General features: G+C 51.3%; 1 protein-coding gene across 2 annotated transcripts in view; it reads left to right on the forward strand.

Moving 5' to 3' along the window:
* The window catches only part of LOC122392606 (nascent polypeptide-associated complex subunit alpha, muscle-specific form-like), a 41,204-nt gene extending 23,131 nt beyond the window's left edge, over nucleotides 1–18,073 (forward strand). The window contains exons 2-15 of one of the 2 annotated variants that reach the window (XM_043387660.1): nucleotides 555–2,507; nucleotides 2,892–3,028; nucleotides 3,355–3,617; nucleotides 3,886–4,022; nucleotides 4,434–4,561; nucleotides 4,881–5,136; nucleotides 5,390–5,498; nucleotides 7,629–7,736; nucleotides 8,695–8,820; nucleotides 9,157–9,343; nucleotides 12,580–12,685; nucleotides 13,007–13,179; nucleotides 14,216–14,471; nucleotides 17,354–18,073. In XM_043387660.1, the coding sequence (XP_043243595.1) occupies nucleotides 555–2,507; nucleotides 2,892–3,028; nucleotides 3,355–3,617; nucleotides 3,886–4,022; nucleotides 4,434–4,561; nucleotides 4,881–5,136; nucleotides 5,390–5,498; nucleotides 7,629–7,736; nucleotides 8,695–8,820; nucleotides 9,157–9,343; nucleotides 12,580–12,685; nucleotides 13,007–13,179; nucleotides 14,216–14,461 (3,929 nt within the window). In that variant the 3' untranslated portion in view covers nucleotides 14,462–14,471; nucleotides 17,354–18,073. The remainder of the gene's footprint in view (nucleotides 1–554; nucleotides 2,508–2,891; nucleotides 3,029–3,354; nucleotides 3,618–3,885; nucleotides 4,023–4,433; nucleotides 4,562–4,880; nucleotides 5,137–5,389; nucleotides 5,499–7,628; nucleotides 7,737–8,694; nucleotides 8,821–9,156; nucleotides 9,344–12,579; nucleotides 12,686–13,006; nucleotides 13,180–14,215; nucleotides 14,472–17,353) is intronic. The other variant, XM_043387661.1, reaches the window with a different exon arrangement.
* Nucleotides 18,074–18,424: the final 351 nt, after the last annotated feature.

An 18,424-nucleotide genomic window follows, 5' to 3' on the forward strand; every position in this document is an offset into this window, starting at 1 on the left:
TGCCGTGGCGGCTCGCGCGAGTTCCCATCGCGGTGGTGGTCGTGTCCTGTTCTCTGTTGATGTCACCGGCAGTGGCGACCTCAATTCCCGAACAAAAACATATCACCGCTGCCGCGCGGTCGGCCCGCGCCCACAGGTCGCTCCTGTGTATGCGACTTGTGAACGCACAAGCGGATGAACAGAGCTCAAACCAGAGTTTATCGAATAATGGTGCATTGTGAGCGGGGAGGTCCAAACCACAGCCTGGGTCGACTGTGAACCGTTGTTTGGGAGGCGGGGTGGCCACGCGTCTCGAGAGGTCAGCCGTGTAATCACTGGGCGGGATTAACCGTGTCAGCGTTAGGGACCGAGGGAAATTCGGCGAAGAAATCGTGCGATGGCCTGGCATATGTGTTCCCACTGAATAATTATTCGTGTGACTTGTCTTTTTGTGAGGTGACCTGGGCACCCACAAACCATGTGTGAATTGCCTGTTAATTTCAGTCTCACTACATTTATTCCAGTATAAGTGCTTTGCTCGATGACAATAACAAAAACGTTTCTTTTTGTTTCAGGTCTTCTGGAAGCCAGTCACGTTTCAACAAACTCACAAAGAAAAGCCGTGTCCTCCATAGACGGAACACTCGTGGAATATCCCCGAGAATCCTCAAATGCAGAGCCGGTTCGCAACCGATTGAAACTGAGTGATGATATCAGTGACCATAAACACTCAGATAGTGCTGTAGACAATACGGTGGCGGCAGGCGCGGTCGCCGCCTCATCAGACAGTGCTGTGGAGGGCGGGGTCAGTGGGGACACCAGTCCCGCGCTGACCAGTGCCACTGTGATATCGGACTCGCCGGCCGCCTGGGCGCCAGCTGACCTCTCGCCGCTGGAGGTCAGGTCAGGTCAGCGGCTGTCCATAGTGCCTGTCTCGCTGGTGCAGCCGTCCGACCGGGTGAGACGCTCAGTGACGCCGTCCGTGAGGGGTACTCAGGACACCTCAGACCGTGTCGAGCCGGAGCGGCAGGCTCGCGCGGCCACCGTCATTGGAGCGACCACCACCCGACAGACGGCCGCCTCGCCGTGGCAGCCAGAGGCCAGTTTCGACGCCGAGCCGCGCACCGGCCGAGAGAGCAAGCCGGACGTCAACAGCGTGCTCAGTAGCATCATCAGTCTGCTGGGTGACAACGTGCGGCTCGTGGGCCCTCCGGCCGACCGCGCGCCCGATCGGGGACCGAACCGCCACCGGCCGCGGCCCGGTGGCGACCGGCCGCTGCCGACTCGGATCAACAACCGCGGCCCGCCGCAACAGTTTGTGCCGGTGAAAAACCGACCGGCGCCGCCAGTGAAGACGCGCCCGGCGGTGCGGCCGTACCCGAGTCACCTGCCACCTCCGCTGCGGCCGCGGCCGGGCCAGCGGCCCCCTCCGCCGCCGTCTAACAGACCCCAGAGACCGCCGATAGCGCCGTACGCCGTCGGTATTCCTCTGCCCGAGAGGCTGGTGCCATTCAAAGATGACCCAGTGTCGCCGACGGTGGCCACCTCAGTGAGACAGACGGTCGTCACAGATCAGCTGTCGAGTGAGGCGCCCAGCGCGACGCCGACGCTCACGCCGTCGCCGTCGACAGTTTCGTCGACGGCGACGAACGGAGCGGCGCCGGTCGCCACTGCTGTTCCGAGTTCAACACCGCCCCCGCCGCCGCCGGCCACGGAGGCAGAGACGACGGAGGCGGCGGTCGTAGCGGAGGGTGGCGCAGGCGGAGGAAGCTCCGAGGAGAAAGTCGAGTCGACGGAGCGAGAAACCACCACGGAAGCCGGGCCGGAGGTGACAACGCGCCCGAGCGCCGCGCCGCGACCGGAAGAGGTCGCGACCCCACCGCAAAATACGGCTGACGAGACCGTGACGACAACCCCGGCGCCGAGACCGGTCGGTCCTGCCGACAGCGATCTCACGCCTGACGGCCCACTGCGCTTACCGGGACCGGGGCCGGTGCGGGACAGGCCGTGGGTGCCAGAGAGGACCCCTGAGCGGGCCCCTGAGAAGGCACCTGAGCGGACACCTGTGAGGACCCCTGAGAAGGCCCCTGAGCGGACACCTGTGAGGACCCCTGAGCGGGTCCCTGAGCGGAAGCCGACCCAGGAGACGCCCACACGGGACGATTGGGTGGAGATTCCCAGTACGGCCAATGTGCCTCTGTCGGGCTCGGAGAGCTCGCCACCGGAGCTCGGGGACCGCCCCGCGAGGCCCGGTCGGCCGTCCTCGTCCGCCACGCCCCCACTCTCGTCCCGTCCGACGGGCACCTTCCCCGGCTCTGTATTGGACGCCCGTCCCGGAGTGGTGGTGGACGCTACGCGTCGCCGGCCGCCGCGGCCCCAGATCGGCCGGCCGCAGGTCATCAACGCCCAGCGGCTGGGGGATGTGTTCGATATCACCGTGTCGGCGGCGCAGGGCGGCTTCGGGGGTGGTCCCGTCCGCCGGCCGCCGCGGCCCCAGCCGCCCTCCGGCCAGCCCTACGTCATACCCGGTAAGTCGAGTTCGAGTCGCAACATTTGGTTGTCTCTGATAACCAGCTACATCCGTGGTGCCGTTTTTACGCTTCGATCTTATTGTTACGAAAAATTGCTCATTTTGGAAATAGATGTTAGCCAGTGGTCTAGCTCCACGGTCAGCGTATTCCTTCGCTTAAATTTTCCTCGTCTCACGAGCGTTATATTTTTTATGCTGCTTCTCCGATAAAACCGGTTATAGGTCAAATGCTATGCAATCAGTCACCCGCAATTCGTACTACAAGACTGTAAACTATTGTGCATAACGGCCATTTTTCATGGGACGACCCCTAAATTCTATACGCGCATACAGTGGGCCCTGTAACTATCCTGTAACTAACAATTGTCTGTGTCGTTCGTAGTGGACATCAACAACCTGCGCGGTCCGGGCGACATCATCACCGAACCGGACGCCGTCAACAACGTGGTGTCGATCGACGGCCGTCGGACCTACTTTGACCTGGCGCCGACCGACACCAACGCCGGAGGCACCTACCAGGTCAGACGGAAAACTGATGGGTGTGCCTGATAAGAGCCACATGAGATCTGGGATATCTTGTTTCTTGGTATCTAAGGAGTTTCGGGGAGATTGCACGTTTTTATCGTGATTTTGATAACCAAGATAGGGAATGGTGATGCCTTTACAAGCTTTTTTATTTCCATTTCCGTTTTCGTATCAGTTATTTTGTCACTTTTATCTGTAGATATCTGTTTGAGCATTGGGTGGAAAATGAACTCCAAAAACTCAGCAGTTTATTTGTGGTGAGAAGTTCAGCGTACAATATCCCCACCGACCACTCCGTTGACCGTGGCCCCTCGCTGCAGACGGTGGGTGCCGGGCTGGGTCCGGGCGCCCCTCCGACCGGCCAGCGCCGCCCCGGCTCCGGCCAGCGCCGCCCCAGCACCGACCAGCGCCGCCCCAGCGCCCAGCCCAGCTACCGGCCCAGCGCCCAGCCCAGCTACCAGACGCCGCCGCAGTGGCCCCAGCAGCCGGCTGCCGAGCCGGAGCAGCAGCAGCAGCAGTGGCCTCAGCAGGCAGCATCCATATACCCCGGGCAGCGGCGGCGACCGTCGCCACCGCCCATTCGGTTAGTCTGCGCACATAGATCTACGAGCCGTCTGTTGTCTGCTTACATAACATAAGAACGTCCAATTCTAGCGCTATTTTTTCTTCTTATCAGCTTAGTTCCACGTACTTGTTACAGTTATCATAGGACTTATCTAGCTAAACTACAAGAGAGCACGGAAGAGAAAGTTTATTTTGCCGCATTAGCCTTCTGGCCGTTGCGTGTTCTCGCTCACGTTTAGCACATGTTCGGAAGTTGTAATTATAGTTGATCTGCTGTGTTTCACCAGAATCGACACCTGCATTGTCGGAGACGACAGTACGTGTAAGCGGGAATACAACGAGCGCTGCAAGACCGAGGATGGTGTGTCCTCGTGTCACTGCCGTCCCGGGTTTAACCGGCTCCGGCCGCGCACAGCCTGTAAACGTGAGTGTTCCATTTGGGGGTCGTGGGACTGGGCTGATGGTTGGATTGACCCAGCAGAGGTCAGCACTGCTTGGTCTGACGACGGTGAGAGGCTGTTCAGGACCTCATGTGCCAGTCACGGGCTGATCAGTGGTGACAACTGGGTCACTGCGCAGTCGTAGGTATACCAGACAGGTTTTGTGCTGTTAGACAAGCGAGGTGCTGATGCGGAGGACACGAGGCAGAGCTGGTGCTCGTCACCAATTCAAATGGTGCCGATGCTTTTTAGGGAGGCCTCTCCACTCGGTTGCAGTAGTCATGTCAGCTGACTAGGGTGTCATATATGTTATATAACGATCCATTTGTGTATGTCGGCACATCACCGTCCCCTGAATTCAGCCTCCGCATTTCTGACACCCCCTCCCCCCGCAGGCGTGGTCTCCGTGGTAATGACGATGAAGGTGGACGGTATCGGAGAGAGCCGGCTGGCCTGGCAGGCGGCGCTCCGCAACCCCAACTCGGAGGTGTTTCAGCAACTCGCCTGGGATGCCGAACACGCTGTGAGTACGCTGTAGCACCTGTCTACGATAGTGCCCGGTTTGAGGTGCGGTTATATTGGAAACGGGCCGCTGGAAGACGGCCGTTGAGCCATGCCATTGTTCCGAACTTCCTATCGCTGGCGTTCCAAAAAATGGCGTTTAAACGTCATAATAAGACGTTTTGGAATGAATATATGTCGCTTACGAAATAATCATTTTTAGAAGAAGAGCATATTATTTCATTATTGCTCTCCAGATCTATTCAAGGGACATCACTGGTACCGTTTTGTGTGCTACCAAAAGCGAATCTATGATTAATTATGTCTGCCCTTTCTCGCAGATTACCACCTCAATGTCTGGCACCACGATGCGGGACATCTACATGGGCAACAAGGTGACGTCGTTCTACTTGCTGCGGGGTGGCGTGGCGCTCAACACAACGGTCAGCCTGCTGGACACGACGCAGACGCGGCGCGAGCAGGTCACCGACGAGCTGCAGCGCCAGATGAACCGTGCCATCCGCGCCAACGACAACCTCATAGGCGACTCGAGCCTTTTTGTCGAGGGACCCAGCAGTCCGGTGCCGAGAGTGCTCGGTGAGCGGAGGGGTGGAGCGCGGAGGGGGGGGGGCGGTGGCTTACACTTGGCGTCATTATCATGTGTCTTCAGTTGGTCACAAAGTTGCATTGCATGATTTTTTTCCCAGAAGTGGAAGTATTCTTTGGTTATCCTACCAAGCCTTATTCCTGACCGATGATACTCACAACAACCTCATTTTCACGAAAACAGGCGATAATTTCGTTCAGTTCTCATTATAGTGTCTCATCGGATAATTTCCATCCCGTACAGATTTGGACGAATGTGAGAACGCTGACCAGCACGACTGTGACGAGAATGCCGAGTGCAGCAACGTCTTCGGCAGTTTCACCTGCAGGTGCAAGTCCGGATATGACGACAGGTCAGTCAGTGACGACAAATTCGTCATTGGCGGCTCGCTCTTTGACAATTTGTGGCGGATCTAGGGGGTCGTTTTGGGGGGGGTCACCAGTCGGCCGACATACCAGGTCTGGTGAATGAATTCTGACGACCGGGGGGGGGGGGTAGGGAGCGAGTATGTCGAGATCAAAAAATGACATTTGATCTTCGTCGTTTATAAGATGAAGTTTTATCGTAAGTCACTCGGCTCAGTAGTTTTAGTTAGTGAAACCCACCTATATAGGAGCGTCGCCACGGATTTTTTACTGGGGGGGGGGGGAGGTGGGTCGACCGACTTAAAAACCCAGAAGTAGATATAGTTACCTCACTTTTAGCCTAATGCATTAGTAAATAGTAGCATACAGTCACGATCTCTCTTATTGACCTGTGTATGAATCGGCGGCGCGAAGCGCCGCAAAAATTTGCAAAAAAAAGTTGTCAAAACACAGCTCTAAAACACAAATATTACAACCTTTTTAGCATGCTAGTACAAGCCGGAGTTCCTTCACAGTACACATATGAATTCCGATTCAATTTGACACGGTTGGTGTTATTACAGTCACTGTTATTTCTCTCTTATTGATTGGTGTATAAATCGGCGGCGCGAAGCGCCGAGAAAATTTGCAAAAGAATGTGTCGAAACACAGCTCCAAAACACAAATTTTACCACCCTTTTAGCATTGCAGTACAAGCCGGAGTTCCTTTACAGCACACATATGAATTCTGATTCAATTTGACACGGTTGGTTTATGTAATTACAGTCAAGATTTCGTATTGACCTGTACGTATGTACATAAATCGGCGGCGCGAAGCGCCGCGAAAAATTTGCAAAAACATTTGTCAAAACACAGAGGGGGCCTCCTCTCTACAGAGGACCACCGATCTCTACTGCGGGCCTCCTCTTTTCACAGGGCCTCTTAACTACAGAAGCTACAGGGCCTCCTCTCTACAGAGGGCTTCCTCTCTACTGAGGGTCTCTCCCTTTAAGAGGGCCTCCTTTACAGAGGGCCTCCTCTCTTCAAAGAGCCAGAGGACCTCATCTCTGCAAAGGGCCTCCTCTCTTCAGAGGGCCTCTTCTCTACAGAGGGCCTCCTTTCTTCAGAGGGCCTCTTCTCTACAGCGGGTCTCCACTCTTCAGAGGGCCTTCTGCATTCAGGCGGTCTCCTTTCCACAGAGGGCCTCCTCTCTACACAGGGCCTCCTCTCTACATAGAGCCTTCTCTCTACAGCAGGTCTCCTCTCTACAGAGGGCCTCCTCTTTAAAGGGGTCTCCTCTCTACAGGGGGCCTCCTCTCTACTGAGGGCCTCCTTTCTACAGAGGACCTCCTCTACAGAGGGCCTCCTACCTACTGAGGAGTCAGAGGGGCCCTAGCGGTCAGACACAGACACTAGCGGTTATTCACTGGAGGCCCCAGGAAGTAAGAAGGGCCCTAGCTGTCAGGCTGGTCAGAGGGCCCTGAATGTCCTGACGTGATTTTTGGGATTCCCGTGAATTTCTTTCGCCTCAGACGTGATTTTGACCTGCCAGGGCCCAGGGGCACTAAAAATAAAACAAACAAAATAAAAAATGAAAATAGGACATCACCAAAATTAAGTGACCGAAATCCGTTGAGTTTTTAATTTTGCGTATAGGTAGGGGCACCACGAATTAAATTCATGACCATCCCCTTGGAGTTTTCCTGGATCATCCCCTGGTGCTCGCACGGTTGAGACAAAAACGAGTAAGATTCTGGTCTTCAATACGCCTTTTCACGCAACACGATCCAGAAAAACAAAAGTATTAGCTCAGAAGTGTTTGACAGGTGATTTTGAGCATGCAAGACGGCGTCTATAGCGCATTTAGGTCTTCGGCTTTTGGGGGGGGTCAAATGACCCTCTCAGACCTTTTGGGGGGGGTCATGACCCCGTGGACCCCCCCCAGGATCCGCCAGTGTTCGTGTGTCAGTCTCCGTGGATTAGTTTTACTTGAAAAATACACAAACTGCAGTCAAAATGGTCAATAATCTTATAAATAACCAGAATATAATACAGATTTGAGACAGCAGAATTGCCTGTTTTGTTATATTTTCGATCAGTTGAACGACTCACCACTCTTCCGGTCCTTTTCTGGACAGATACCGGAAAGACGAACAGAAGGCGGGTCGCTACTGCGACTCCTGCACTGACGACTACTGCAGCGACCGGGGCACGTGCCAGATCTTCGACGGCGAAAAAACGTGCCAGTGAGTTAGCCGTGTCTCACCATCATGTGTCACTCGTCTCGCTTTGGTCTCACTATCCTGTCTCCATCCTGTCTCACTTTCCTCACTAACGTCTCTCAAGGCTCATACCGTCCTGATATGGTCGGAAATCCGTGACACGCTATATCATCTCATACCGTCCTAAAGTGGCACGACATAGTCGACATCATTAACAGACACATGCCACATGTTTCTGTAATTCGGAGCGTCTGAGACAAGCTAATGACTAATGAGATTATCTTCCCGTCCGTCTTCAGTTTCATGCGCCGATATCTTCTACTCATCCCTGGGTCCGGTTCCGTATCACTTGCGTTACCTATGATCCTGTTCCGGTGACCTTGTGCGCTGGAATTAGTGGGTCAGCGGTGTTTCCTCACGCCAGTGCGGCCGGGGTGCGTCATCCAGTCACGTTCCAGACAGCGGCAGCGCCCGCGGAGATCCGGCCAGTGCTTGTTGCGCAATCTTCTGCGGGCTCCCCGCGCGCGGTTGCCGGAAAATACGAGAACCGTGCTTTGCCCAATGAGATCAGCGCAGGGAAAATGTCTGTGAAAATGAAAGGATGTGGGCAGAAGGATTTGGCGGTTTATGGCACTTTCACTGACTTTTCCGATCTTCAGTACGGTTTTTGTATAATCTTAGACGATGGCTACAGATTATCTTTGTTGCAGTGATCTCCTGCTAATCCACAAAAGCCTGGCCTTAGCTATTCCTTTTTTTCTCTGTTGAAATAATATTGTTTCACAAAGTGGTGTTATGTTTTCCGAGGCAAAGATGTGCACTTTACGTAATTCTTCTCATTACGTGTTCACATCCCAAAATCTCAGAATATCTTTCACAAGTAGTGACTTTTCTCAAGCAGACAATTCATCTCTGCTGTCTTCGTAACATGAAGACCAGTTGTGCCCCGTTTGACATCCCACCGTCCATTTCTCTCCGTCAGGTGTCGCGGGGCGTACTACGGAGCGCAGTGTGAAATTGACGGCGAGGTACTGGGGGCTGCCCTCGGCGCCACCGCCGCAGCAGCGGTCATCATCATCGCCACCTTCATCTGCCTCTGCAAGTGGAGGTAGGTGCACTTTTGTTTTGTAATTTCTGCACGATTAGACCAGCTTGTCTTCGACAGATGCCCAGCCTTGAGCCTGCCCTCGACCAATCGTAGCTGAAGGACCTAGCTCTTCATAACCCATAAGTCTGTACCTTTTCCGTGTTCTTGACGTTTGTTTGAGCGAAGTTCCGTTTGTTGGATGCGAATTTCCCGCCTTGTACTTTACATATAAAACCAACATTGAGTTGAGTGCATTACGTAACGAGGACGATAAATCGCTTATCATTCTCTCTAGCACTGACCGGATCTCAGAGCTCTTTAGCAATGTCTCCTGACTTATCTCTCCGTGTTTCTCAGCAAACGCTGGCACAAGGGCCAGGGTCACACCAAGGTCGAGATGGGCACCCTGGGCGCCGCCTCCGGGTATTCCTTCATGAAGCCCTCAGCAGCGGCGGCTGCTCACGCCAACTTCCAGATGGGCGTGGAAGAACGACTGCGGTGGGCACAAATGGCAGAGGCCATCGGCCGCCAAAACTTGTACGCGGTGAGTGATTTAACCCGGCAGTTGCTGGGGTATTTCGCCCAAGGCCATATATAGTATTTCGCCACCCACCGTTTGCTGGGGGGGGGGGGGCGTTAAACGCCCACAGCCGATAACTCGAGAACCAAAAGGCGCAGCGAAACGCACGAGGCGGCAAACGAAAGAGCGCGACGAGACGCTTCAGATGAGTACTTTAAAGTTGAATTTTGAGGTCACAGGTCGGGTCAAGGTCAGGTCAAACACCTGAAATCCGGCTTTCAGTAGCATGGACTTCAGGACTTCACAATGGGCGCCTCTCGCCATAAACTCTGTCAAAACGGTGCACAATCCATCTTATAAGGCCTACAAGAGTGTCAGCTCCATATAGGGGTCAGTCAAGCATAGGTCAGGGTCAAGGTCAGGTCAACCGGGTAGGCACATATGCCCGAAAATCAAAACTGATATTCGCAGCCTGTGACACATGTTTTATAGGTAATTTGGGGCGTAGAGCACGATGGTGACATTCATTTTATCATATGTGTACGTGTTTGACTCAAAAAGTTCAATTTAAGAAATTCATGTATCATGGTCGTGAAGTAGTCACGAAAAATTGCCAAGATTCAGTTCAAGATTTTGGAAAATGCTAAACGATAATCAATAATCGAAGATAGCCATTTGATTGATCATGGTATTGGCAGTCTAATGGCGTTTACGGCATGTCTGTATGTCTTTTCTGTGATTTTATATGATTTTTTGAACATATGCCGTTTTTGGTCGAAAACTCAGAAATCATGACGTCACTAAAACCTCGATATCTCAAAAATTTTCCGACCGATTTTTTTGAAACTTTGTCACAATAAACTTCAATCAATTCCCTACAGGTACCCAAAATTTGGCGCGCCTGCGGCGCGCCGTTTTTATGCTATGGCCCAGCGAAAAAAGTGGGGGCGTTTAACGCCCCCCCCCCCCAGCAACTCGCGGGTTAATCTTGCCGTTTATCCGAAGTAGCCAGGAATACGAGGATACGAGTACGACATCGTTCAGGTTTGGTCCAAAGTTCGAATACGGCAACGTACGACTCACTAGTTGGATTGGTGGCAGGTCGGATTTTGGTGCGGGACAGGGCGGGAGCTTGAGAATAGACCCTTCAATGCTGGAGACAGCCGACCGCACCACCGGATTGGACCATTGTATATATTTGTGACATAGACTTGCACGCGACGGACGACTCACGTCTCACTGGCGCACGTAGTTTCTGTGTCGTAGCTGTGTTTGTGATGGCGGTGCCGCCTGATGTCTTGTGTGTGCTTTACTCACTTTAACCGCCACTCATCTCGCTCAGTGTTGTGTCCGCTGCTTCTTCTGTCGACTAATCTCTCTGTGTATAACTTCAGACTCTCCTTTCTGCCGCTCTCTGACTCTCTGAGCAGCGCTTCTCACCTCTCTCCTTTCGACGACAACCGACCGTTTCACCAGCTGACGGCTGACCTCTGGCATTCACAGGTTCCGTTCAGTTCCATGTACGCGTCCGTTCCCGCCCTGAACCGTACGGGCACCGTGCACTCGACCCGGTCGACGGGCCGGCGCTACCCGCCGGGCGCCGTGCACCTATCCCTGGCGCGCGGCCGCGCCACCCCCGTGCACGCCTCCCTCGAGTACATCCTGACTCCTGTGCAGGTGGCCGCGCCGCGCTCCCGTCGGAACTCGGGCAGCGGCGCGCCCGTGCAGACCTTCTCCCGCACCCTGTCCCTACCGCCGCAGCAGCGCCAGACGCCGCCCAAAGCTGGCCCCTGGTGGCTGCCGGCCCGGCTCCGAGCCAGCAAGAAAACGCTCGGCGGCGGAGCGGAAAAAGTTAGTAGCCGCCCGGTCGGGCCGCCGCCGACCCCCTCGCCCGACTATGGAGACACCTGGTGGGACCCGGGCCCAACTACTAGTACTAACCCTCGGCCGGGGACGAGCGCCAGTGGTCGGCCCGCTCTGCCACTGCCGGCGAGAGAGCGCCGCTGCCGCACCGAGCGCCCGCGTCGGCCGCGCGGCCAGCATGCCTCCCGTAGAGCCTCTCGGGCGGACAAAGTTAGTACCGCGCGCATGTGAGGGCATGCAGGCACCAGGCACGCACGGCACCGCAGGCAGGCACATGGAGTGAGGGCGGCGGCGCCCTGGGTCTGCTTGAAGCGGCGGTGGCGAATGGTGGAACCTCGGCGACACTCCGGCAGGGAACTCTGAGGAAAGGACTTTCCAGAAGCGAACAGCGACCAGCGGTAGACCGTTGGACAGAACAGAGCTGGCGCAATGTCGCTGGGCGTCAGGACGACCGCGATAAACTAAACAGCAAAACGAACGACTAACGGGCGTGCATGTGTTGACTGTTGATGGACGTTAACTGCCTGACATGAGATGATAACATCTGATAACTAAGAACTGACGTGCATTATGAATGTGTGGTGCACTGAACGCTTAATGTATTTTGGCAGGGCTTGGCTGGATGCCCGCGACATGATCTAATCTGGCATGTCTGACATGTGTTTCAGCAGCTCCCATTCTCCCCAATGAGGGCTGTTATACACACAGAAAAATATTGACACCGTTAGCGGTGTAATTGCGCAGTACATATCTGAGCACTTGAGGAAAGTTAATTTAGTCCCTTCCCCGCTTAAATTACTCGCGCTTCTAAATGAACACCAGGAAGAAGGCAATAGAACACTGTTAGGAGGGTTGGGTGTTTTACTACATGTAGCAAAACACCCAACCCTCCTAACAGTGTTCTATTACCTTCTTCCTGGTGTTCATTTATAAGCGCGAGTAATGTAAGCGGGGAAGGGACTAAATTAACTTTCCTCAAGTGCTCAGATATGTACTGTGCAATTACACCGCTAACGGTGTTAATATTTTTCTGTGTGTAGTACGTTTCCAAATATAAACAATCATTGTATATGTTTAAACGTGATGCGAACCTTTTAAGTAAGCCCAGGTTCTTCTTGCAAAACAGCTCAAACATAACTCGACATAAAGTTGGACTAAGCTTAACATTTTTAACAAAATCATATTACGTGTTATTTCATGCAGCGCTCACTGCTCTTTTGGTGCGCATCCGGTGAGTCCTAACACCATGCTACGAAAGTTGTATTTACCATAACAACTAGCATAACAATAATGCCGCAACAAAGCTATAATAACATCGCCCATCATCACTCACCCCATCAAAATATTGTCCCGTTGTATGGGAGTGGCTCGAAGTTCACGCTCTTCCCCCGTTTCAGCCGGAGCCTCTGTACGGAGGGGGAGGTGTACCTCTGTACGCGTCGCAGCCAAACCTGCCGGGAACACTGCAGGACGGCCCGGCCAGTCTGAACCTCGCCAGGGCAGGTGTGTTGAGAGTCACTGGAGGCTAGAGCTGTGCCATATCGGTAGAGGATCCCGATGCAAGGCATTGAAACCACGCTTTTATTTTTATGTAATAACTCATTCGCATTTTATTAGCAAACAGTTGCACATTTATGAACGATAATTTCCATAATAATGTAAAACACGAGCTAAAAGTAAGTGAAATTTATCGAATAAAGAAACTGTAGTTAAACAGTAACTCAATAGGTACTAGAATAGAAAAAAAAACTAAGCAGTCACCCCCACTCCATCATTGATCGCCCTCAGGCCCCACTAACCGATCCCCCCCCCCCCCCACTGCAGGCCGCGGACCGTTCCCGCCGCAGGTGTTGCGCTCCATGACGCCCGCCTACTCGGTGGCTGGTGAACGACCACCAGTCGGGGTGCCGATGGGACGCAGCGCGCGCACGCCGCTGCCCCACCCGCCTGTCGATGACGACGGCCCGACGAGGCCCCGGTCCCGGGGGTCCATGGCGGTGAGTGTTGTTGGCCTGGAGAGGGCAGGTGGTAGAGATTGCGAATGGCAGACCAGGTAGTTGCAACCGCTGTGACCAGCACTTATTTTCGGTTAACTACATACTAACGAGAAAAATTGAAGGAAAAAAACGACGAGCATCGAGATGTATTAAATCGTTATATACCTGTTTCATTTGCTGGTCCCGGCTGTTTGCAACTCACTGGTCCGACTATATACAAATCGAATGTGCTTTTTATGCAAGTTGTAGATACGCATGTACCTAACTGGATTGAACACCGTAGAATAGCTAGACTATAGTGTACTATAGAATAGAAAAGGCGGTGTCTTGTCTGCAGTTATGAAGGGTCACATAGACTAGACCACAGCTAAAACTATACCATTGCCCCTCATCTATGCTAAACGCCCTATTCTCCCGCTTTTTCGAGTCATCAGCTGAGTGTGCATATTGGTTCGGATCCAAATTAGCCGTTTTCACGACGGGCTATCCGGCGAGTGCACCTAATTTGACCAAATCTGCACCTAATCTCTTTTACAGCAAATATCTTTTTTCTATGAATTTATTTCAGTGTTTTAATCGATGATACTCTCTGATAATATGATAAAAGCAGGCGTATAAGCAATAATTGTAACCCTAGCTGATAGCTACTAAAAGTCACGAAACCTAATTTGACCAAATATGCACCTAATATGCACCCGATGTGCACCAAATGTGTACCAGATGGCCGTCGTGAAAACGGCTACTATCCTTCCAAATTGGCTGACATGATTTCCCTATTCCTACCTCAAAGTAAGATACTCCTCTTTTTTGATAAATGAATGATTATGGCACATTAAAAACGCCATGCTTGCAGATAACTAGTTTCATAAATGCCAATGTCAATAGTCAATAGTCATGCACTCCATCGTCGGGTTCACTCGCTCGCACTGCTTTACTGCACGTCCCTGACTAGTGACCTCCCGACACCCACGCACCCCAGTGACGGTCCCGCCCCGCTGCACGGACGCCCCTGACGAGTGACGTGTGACGATTGCAGTACGACTACTCGACGCTATCGGCCCACGACTTCCCACTGCAGGGCACTGGCGGCGGCTCTCAGCAGCAGCTGGTGTACAGCTCGGGCCGACCGCGGCATAGACGCTCCTCGTCCCGGGACAGCATATACGAGACGCTGTCACCGCACCTGACCGGCGGCTCGGGCGCCACTCAGCTCCTCACCTTCGACCCCAAACGGGACGACAAGCTCTTTGAGAAGAGCAACAGCTGGCGAATGGCGTTCTAGAGATAGAGAGGTACGCAGAAAGTGAATAGTCGTCGGGTTGTCAATGGCGCATAATACAGACAACATAACTGCCTATCCCCACGTCATCCATGAAATATTACAGGGTGTTCCAAAAAAAGTGAGCCCCCTAACTTATATTGCTTTATCTCCGAAACCGTATGTCCTACGATAATGAGAGACCCCTTGTTGGAAAGAACGGTCAATTTCGGTTCTAGTAGTCTACCTAGTGTGGCTCTGAATGATTACGTATTACACCGAGAACGACCAGAACAAAATGTGTTGCGAGATCGGGTGAAACACGGCGACGGCGGTAAACGTGTATTGCTGACGGCAACGCACGACCGATATTGGAGTGGTCAAAATACTGGTTGAACTAGGTCATCCATTCAGTCTTAATTTTTTTATGATAAAAGTTCACGCGCGAAGAATGAATAAAAGCACGTGAGCTGAAATATGCAGTCAGAGGCCTGTTTCACTAAAAACTTGTATTTACAAGTGTTTGTAGTTTACAATTCATAAGTATTTTTACCAACTACGTAAAAACCGATTTCACTAAGCTTCATCGCCAGTGGCACCTCCGATAAGAAAATGTTTGCAAATAAACTTGTAAACAGTAAAAATGTTTTTAATCAAGAACTATAGCATGCTAAAGATATTGCTTCTTTTTATCAAATTTTGTCTAGTATTCATGTCAAAAGCTGCCTAATTAAATTATAAATAATGATGCTGTTGGAAAAAGATATAAATGATAGTTCACATTGTCCTATTATTGAAAGAAAATAACACGCAAAACATTTGACAGCAGAAGACTGTTGAATGCAATTATGGCGCGCGAATGACAAAACATGACGATATTTTAATACCGATTATTTTGCTTCTTAGGGTGTGTGCTAAGTAAAAATTGAGCATGAAACGACTCATAGTTGTTCTAAATATATGACTGTTTTGCATTATTGCACAAAAAGTATCAAAATTCCGAACGTCAGGACCACTGGAATTTCAGGTTTGTAATTTCGATGTTTTCTTTCAAGTTTCTGGTCTTCGTGAAACAGAAAGTTTGCGATTCCCATGTTTTCTAGCAAACTTTTTCTTGTAAAAAAGTTTGCAAATTTTAATCTCAAAATTCATGTTCAAAGGTTTCGTGAAATCCAAATCTCAAATGTTGGTAATTATTTCTTGTAAACTCAAGCTTTTTCTTTGTAAATACAAGTTTTATTTGTTAGTGAAACAGGCCTCAGATGTGAAGAAATTTTAACCATATCCGTTACCGCTAAATATTTCACTAAGAATTTGGTATTGAATTGTGCTTTTCACAATGCTGGTCGTGTTGTGCAAGCTATGTAACAGAATTACGACCTATCTGGATGGAATTTTATTGCTCTTTCTAATGAGCGGCTTTCAAAAGCTGTAGGATACACGGTTGCGGAGATACAGTCGATCTTAGTTAGGGGGCTCACTTTTTTTGGAACACCCTGTATTATGCTACATTACTGATAACCGGTAGCATTTTAATTAACGTTTTCATAAAAAGTAACCGCAACTAACACTTTTAAAACTTAAGCCACCCAAAAATAAAAATGCCAATTGACTTGTCGATGCATGTATCATTCAGTGATATAAAATGCATCTTTGTTTCTTATAGACGCTTGTGTCCGCGGTTCAGCAATGTCATTTCGTGTTCACCATGATTCCATTTAGATGAAAATTGCATCCCAGAACAGCCTTCTGTAGTCGAGACGCTTTGAACGGATTACTTATTCATTGACCCAAAGGCTGAGCCAGACTCGAGCCTCCCAAGATACTGGTTATTTTCGTCTGAATTATTTCCTAGAACACGAGTCTGAATAAAACTGAAGGCGACTGTACCGTATGAGGGAAAACCGTAGATAATCCCATTCTGAGCATTTATCATCATAAACAGCACACGAATTACCTAGCGGATTACAGGAACTAATGAAGTCACAGTTTTAACTTTGGCTGTACCCTAGTCCCTAAAGTCGAAATACAATGCTCTGTCAAACCGACCCCAAAAGTTGCTTCTATAACGAACCCATTTGCATGGATCAAACACCATCCGAAAGCCCGTCAAACAAAGGGAGGGCGTCGCCTGTCCCACGGCATAGGAACAGCGGCCTGCAACAACCGACCTCTCCGGCGCCTCCCCGCCGACATTATGGCGGCGCGCGTCCCATCTGGCCACCCAGGGGGCATCCAAATGACGACTAATGATGCCGATGGCACACCGAGCGATCCGTGACAAAGCCGCTCTAATAGAGTCGCCGGGCGTGGCACGGGCGGTGACAGACTCAGCAAGGAACCGCGTATAAAGTTGTCAGCGGTTTGACACAGACGGATGGGCCGTGGGTAGTGGCGAGTTCATAGAAGTGTCTTTTGGGATCGATTTTATATGGTGGCAGCTGACTTGACTGACACAGACGCAGACTGAAATGCATGGAGTTAGCTAGCGACAGCTCACACAAGGCACTCTTTGTGTTATCGTGTTCCATGATATTCACAGCTAACTACTGGCGCTGATATATGCAATGCTGTTGTAGACTGTAGAGCCATGCCACCGTTGCACATCAACGCGAATTATCATTATGTAGGTATATGCACATGTATTTACGGGTCATCCAATGTCCGTCTGATGTGCCGTATGCGGCAGTTTAAGCACCATAGGTAGCTGAACCAAACGGACACCATACTGCCTGATTGCATGTTGGGAAATGACCAGCCATTGCATGCCTTCGCAACATTCAGTGGTCCATTGCCCGTCAAAAACTGTTAGTTTGATAGCATGCCTTTATCGACATTAAAGCGCTTATTTCATAATCTTATCATTGGCCTCCAGTCTTATCATAATTTGACATGAGTGGACCGGTGTTGTTTCAGGACCCAAACGTCGTGTATTACGACATTCACGACCCCGGTCAGCAAGGTTCTGCACGAGGTCGGCGGCAGCCCACAGCGGCCACCCGAGGTCACCACTGACCCGAGGTCACCACTGACCCGAGGTCACCACTGACCCGAGGTCCCCCGGCGGCGGTCACCTCCGTCTCCGCCGGCCGGGGCGCCAGCTCAGCGGTACTCTGTTCCAACGCGCGGGTAATCGACGCTGCTCGGTCGGTCGGTCCGGGTTGTGAGAGCGCGCCCCTCTGAACTCGGTGATGTGAATCCAGACTGACTCCTCGGGCAGTGACCTGACGGACAGGACGCTCGGATGTTGTCAGTGTCACTGCTGACGTCATGTGATGCCCGGGCGGTGAGTTGGGCCGCTGATAGCAATGCCATGTGATGCAGCAATGATGTGAATTCGTGTGACAAGTGAGGTAGGTGTTTCGTGGGATACCGAGTTATCCAAAGAGGTATTGTGAGTGCGCTGATATCGAGCCGCTATTTTGCAATGAGCGAGCATGTGTGGATGATGGACCGAAACTCTGGGCGAGTTATGTGCGCAGCAAGCTGCATGAAACTGTGGTCGTTGTTATGTGTTTGTGTATGGCCACGGCTGTTTTCGTGGTCACGCAGTCATGTGTGCCGATGTATTGTGAGCCTAACGTGTCTAATTTATCGTCGTATATATCTCCGATGTGAATACACTTTGATAAATCAGTGCAAGTTTATCAGGCTAAGTGACGAGGAAAGGTCTATACACCGAGAGTTCTAAACGACAGCTGCATGTATTTCAGGCATGCCATTTATGTATTGAAAAGTTAAGTCGAGCATGGCGAGAATTATTAGACGATAACAATTAAGCACCACAAACCACCCACCACCAAAAACAGTTAAACTAGTAAAACAATGCTTATAATTGTAAAAATTGAGCTAACGCTGGATTTTGGTCTTAAGTTTAACAATCAGCGCGGGAGAGTTTTACCATAGTGTAATAAATTACCTACTTATTAGACGTGCTAAGCACGGTGATGTTTTTTAGAACCAAGTACCCAGTCTTTTCAGAACGTT

This window comes from Amphibalanus amphitrite, unplaced genomic scaffold, assembly GCF_019059575.1.
Source record: "Amphibalanus amphitrite isolate SeventyFive unplaced genomic scaffold, NRLGWU_Aamphi_draft 000493F_arrow, whole genome shotgun sequence".
Classification (NCBI taxonomy): Eukaryota; Metazoa; Arthropoda; class Thecostraca; order Balanomorpha; family Balanidae; genus Amphibalanus; species Amphibalanus amphitrite.